Source organism: Arachis duranensis, chromosome 5 (genome assembly GCF_000817695.3).
Source record: "Arachis duranensis cultivar V14167 chromosome 5, aradu.V14167.gnm2.J7QH, whole genome shotgun sequence".
Lineage (NCBI taxonomy): Eukaryota > Viridiplantae > Streptophyta > Magnoliopsida > Fabales > Fabaceae > Arachis > Arachis duranensis.
The window spans coordinates 83,462,173-83,467,023 of record NC_029776.3 but is presented as its reverse complement, the minus strand read 5'-3'; the positions used below and the strand labels follow the sequence as shown (position 1 = coordinate 83,467,023).

General features: G+C 33.1%; 1 protein-coding gene across 1 annotated transcript; it reads left to right on the top strand.

Moving 5' to 3' along the window:
• The first annotated feature begins 2,856 nt into the window (after positions 1 to 2,856).
• LOC107489919 (miraculin) lies at positions 2,857 to 3,659 on the top strand. The gene has a single exon (XM_016110686.3). The coding sequence runs from the start codon at positions 2,888 to 2,890 to the stop codon at positions 3,512 to 3,514; it is 627 nt and encodes a 208-aa protein (XP_015966172.3). The 5' UTR covers positions 2,857 to 2,887; the 3' UTR covers positions 3,515 to 3,659.
• The last annotated feature ends 1,192 nt before the right edge of the window (positions 3,660 to 4,851 follow it).

Genomic DNA, 4,851 nt, shown 5'->3' with positions numbered 1-4,851 from the left:
TTCTTCGTACTCTTTCTTTGAAGAGTATTTTCCTTCTTTCTTGGTTGAGAAACTCTTCCCCTTGTCTCCCCCGCCTTTAGCAAAACTAGGCTTGGAGGAGGACTTGGGTTTAGAGTCTCCCCTATGATACTCAGTGAGTGATTCGGCCACCACAATAGCCTCATCAACATCCTTAACATTCCTTCTTTGTAGTTCTTGCTTTGCCCAAGGTTGGAGTCCATCAATAAAGAAGAACAATGCATCCTCTGATGCTAAGTTGGGGATTTAAAGCGTGAGAGTAGTGAACTCCTTTACGTAATCGCTAATCGTACTCTTGTGTTTCAACTCCCTCAACTTCTTTCTCGCTTCATAAACCACATTCTCGGGGAAGAACTGTCTTTTCAACTCTCTTTTAAAATCTTCCCATGTGGCTATGTTGTAAGTACCATTTTCCATATCTACGCACTTTCTCCTCCACCACAAAGTAGCATTATCAGAAAGGTAGAGAGCTGCCTTTATTGCTTCTTCGACCACCCCTTGGCCTTCAAAGTACCTCTCCATTTGCCATAGGAAGTTCTCCACCTGTCGAGCGTCCCTCACGCCCTTGAACTCCTTTGGCTTTGGGAGATCAATCTTTGTCGTCTCCCTTATAATGGTTGGTCGAGATTTTGCCTTCATGAACCAAACTCGAACTTCCTCAAATAACTTCAAGAAATTCTCAAGCTTCTCTTCGACTTGGAGCATGCTTTCTTTGAAAGCATCTAGTTTTCCCAACACGTGAGCCTCGAGGGTCTCCTTGTCATGTTCTATCCTTTGGAAGCGCTCATCCATAGAGGATAGAACATCTTCCAATATGAAAACTCTTTCTTCTAAGAAGTTAGAGTCCTTACCTCTAGGCTTACTTGAAGAACAAACCTTCTTTCCTCCCCATTGAGAAGGAATAGCATTCCTTCCCCTTTGAGACTCAACATGCTCCATGGTTATACTAGAAGCCATACCCACAAACTACTTGTGCTCTCTCTCGAACCTTGCTCTGATGCCAAATTGTCCAACGCTACCGTGCCGGCACTCGGACTTACTCAACCTCTTGAGTTAAGACAAAGTCAGCCTAACCCTCAAATACTTAGCATGAAAGCTAATAACACAAGAGAACACAAGAGAAAGGAAGCTTTGGTGGAAAGAGTACTTTATTACTCAAGTGTTTGTTACAAGTGATTCACACACAAAAACTCTAACTCTCACCCCTATTTATAGCCATCCACCTCCTCAATGGATGGTTAGGATTAAATCTAATCAACAGTCCAGATTAATCATCCAGAACCTTCTTTATAAATATCTATCATACTAGAACTTTCTAAATGTTTCTAGATTATTCCATACCACTCTTTATACTTCTATATACATCTACACTCTTCTAGAATACTCTATGACATTCTAGAGTCTTTTAGAACCTTCTAGAGTATTCCGGGACCTTCTAGGATATTCTAGAACATTCCAAAACTATCTAGAGCATTCTCAAATACTCTAGAAAATTCTACAAATACTGTTAAATTTAACCTTCTAAAATTTACCGTGACATGCTGAACTAATTAAAATTACTGATTAATATAAATTAAAATTACTGACTTAAAATTTTTTCTATATAATATTGTAAATGGTTGGATGAGAGAAAATAAATTTGAATGTTTGTTTATGTAATTATTTTGTTATTGGGTTCCATTAGTATTGGTATACAATTTTACTTTTTATGGTTTTGTAAGTTTACTTTTTAGAAGATCATTAAAATCTATTTTAAATTTCTTAATAATATGTGTACATCTAGTCAATGTAATAATTTGGAACAGAACGAAAAAATAAGTTTTAACTAGTTTACACTTATATATTCCTACAAATTTGTTCACAGAATATTAAGCATTTAAGTTTCTCAAATAAAATGAACTGATTTGGTTAATTTGTAAAATTTGACGGACAAAATTAGGGGATTTTCAGCTTGCTTCTGCCCTTATGGGCCGTATATCTTTTATTTTTTTTTATTGTTGCAACTTGCAAAAACTATGGGCTACCTCTACGAAACAAACAGAGAACACTTACAAGTTGCATTAAAAAAACATGATACCGAATCAAATTAGGCGGCCTATTGCCTAAAAATGGAAAACAAACATTAAATTTTATAATTTTAGTCTTTAAAATATAGATTGACTCCAATTTTTTTTATATATAAAATAATTCTTAAAGTTTAACTTAATTTTAAAATTATTCGTAAAGTTTAAATTAATTTTAAATTTTTAACGACAAAAAGTGAGGTAAAAGTGAATGGATAATTTTTTTTTCTTTTTCTTTTTCTTCTTATTCCTCCTTTACAGAAGCAGAAACATCTTTTTCTCTTTTTCTTTATTTTTTAATTTTTTTATTATGGATAATTTGATCCAAAATTTTAAGATTTAAGTAAAAATGATGATTTTAAAACTTGATTTTAAACCTTAAGAACGATTTTGTATACAAAAAAAATTGAAAATGAACAAAATTTTTGACCTATATCTTAGAGACCAAAATCGTACTTAATTTTAATTATTATTAGTGTTTTTAATAATATGAAACTACATCTAATAATGTGTAATTATTTACTTTTTTTATTAATTAAATACTAACCAAATTTTAATAAAAATATTAGTACTAGACTTTTTGATTCATAATTCACATACTAACATCATATTATTTATTTATTTATATATTTGGTAGCTGTACATGTATGAGTTGAAATCCATGTCTATGGTTGGAACATTAATTGATATACATAGTCCATAGATTCCACCCATCTTCACACCCTATAAATATCTTACACTCTTCTATGCTATTATCATCACAAGTAAAAAAAGCTTCATATTATACAACAAATCAAAGAACAATAATGAAGATGACATTATTGCTAGCATTATTGGTTGTCCTTGCCATTGCCTTGAGCACAAAGCCACTTCCCGGGGCAGCTGCGTCTGCCCCGGAGCCAGTGCTGGACACCTCCGGCAAAAAGGTCCGAACTAATGTCGCTTATAATGTTATTCCTGCTTCGTACCCTTATAACGGAGGTGTTTCCATTGGCAGTGTTAATCAAAGTTGTCCATTTTACGTTGTAGGCGGAGATTCTTCCAATGGTCCCCTGCCATTATATCTTTCACCCGTTAATGAGAAGAAAGGCGTTATTCGTGTTCACACTGATCTCAATATTTACTTCTTGGACCCGGGAACCGATGAAGTATGTTCCGATTCATCGGTGTGGATGCTTAAGGATTATGATTCTTCGGCCACACAAAAGTTCGTGACCCTTGGTGGCGCAATGGGAAATCCTGGAAAGGAGACACTGGCGGATTGGTTCAAGATTGAGAAGTACGAGGATGCATATAAATTTTACTATTGTCCCAATGTGTATTATGATGGAAGTTATCCATGCAGCGATATAGGGATATCTGAGGATGAATATGGTAATAAGCGTCTAACTCTCAGTGATGTTCCATACAAAGTTTGGTTCCAACATGCATGAAGATAGAAGAACCTACCTTCATATATACCAATTAAATGTTATTTGCTGTTGTATGTTTTTGAATAACTGTGATGTAATTAACAATTTGTTTTCTTCTTGTCATGGAATGTGATAAATAAATGAACAAGTTGTTTTCTCTTTACTGTTTGAGTCTGAAAGAGTTTGTAACTTTGTACCAAGAACTCAAGAAGCAATTATGCTACTAGTAATCTGATTCTTGGTTAAGGATTTTGAAGAATCACCTATTTATAGTTACATCCATATATACTAACTAACTGCCTAACTGAACTAACCACCTTTAAGCATGCAGAGCTGAAGATTATTAGTGAAGGATAGTTCTTGTTCTTGAAAGAAGTCTTGATTAGTTAGTGCAGTTGTGAATCTGTTAGGATTAGTTACGTTAGTCAAGATTCCTTGTGTCTAACAGTAATTGTAGTGTTTATATAAGTTTGCATCTGCTGGAAGGCAAAGCCAGCTATGAACACAATACAATTCTCATTCAATACAATTCCTTAAGTTACAAGTTTCCTGTTTTTCTCTGCACACTTTCTCTCCTCTGTTCAATTCATAATCCTCCGAATTCATGTTCTTATCTCAAGATCACTTCAATTACGTTATTGTGGTCGGATTGAAAATAAAAAGGTGTGTATCTACAAAAGATATTATAATACTTAAGTCATTCCTATATATAATAATATACTATTAGAAAATAGAAAGATATTTGATGCTCATCATTTCTTTCCCCTCGCCTTAAGAATTTATGTGCCTTATTTGTTCTTATTATTAGGGGGTGGCAGCATGCATTTATTCACAAGTATTTAATTTTATTTAATTCGGTCGAATGTGGTTGCCAACTTAATTTATTGTGGTAGGGTTAAATTTGGAGTGAGTTTGAGTGTGGGTCAAATAAGATGAGTTGAGTCTCTATCTTATCCAACCAGCTTATAAAAAAAATTTTTATTATTGAGGTAAGATCATCAAATTGATAATTCAACATTTATATTTATATAAAAACAATGCTAGGAGTCAGTAATGATTGGTAGCCATCAATTAGCTATCAATAATGATTTGATGGTGTGAGATTGATGTGAGATTTCATCTAACCGCTCACCTTTCTCTGTTGGTTACATGCTGGCCAAAATACAATAAAATTACTGGCTCCCTAGACTTTTCCTTTATATAAAATTCAATTCTATTGTAGTGATATATAAACACAACATTATATCATAATATTTTATTGTGTTTATATTATTAATTTAAATAAAGATTTTTATATAGAATTAAACATTTAATAATTATATTATTTATAGAATAATTGTATTATTTGTGAAATAATT

Bases quoted from the DNA above. Each gene is read 5' to 3' on its own strand.
- LOC107489919 (XM_016110686.3), top strand. From the start codon at position 2,888: ATGAAGATGACATTATTGCTAGCATTATTGGTTGTCCTTGCCATTGCC.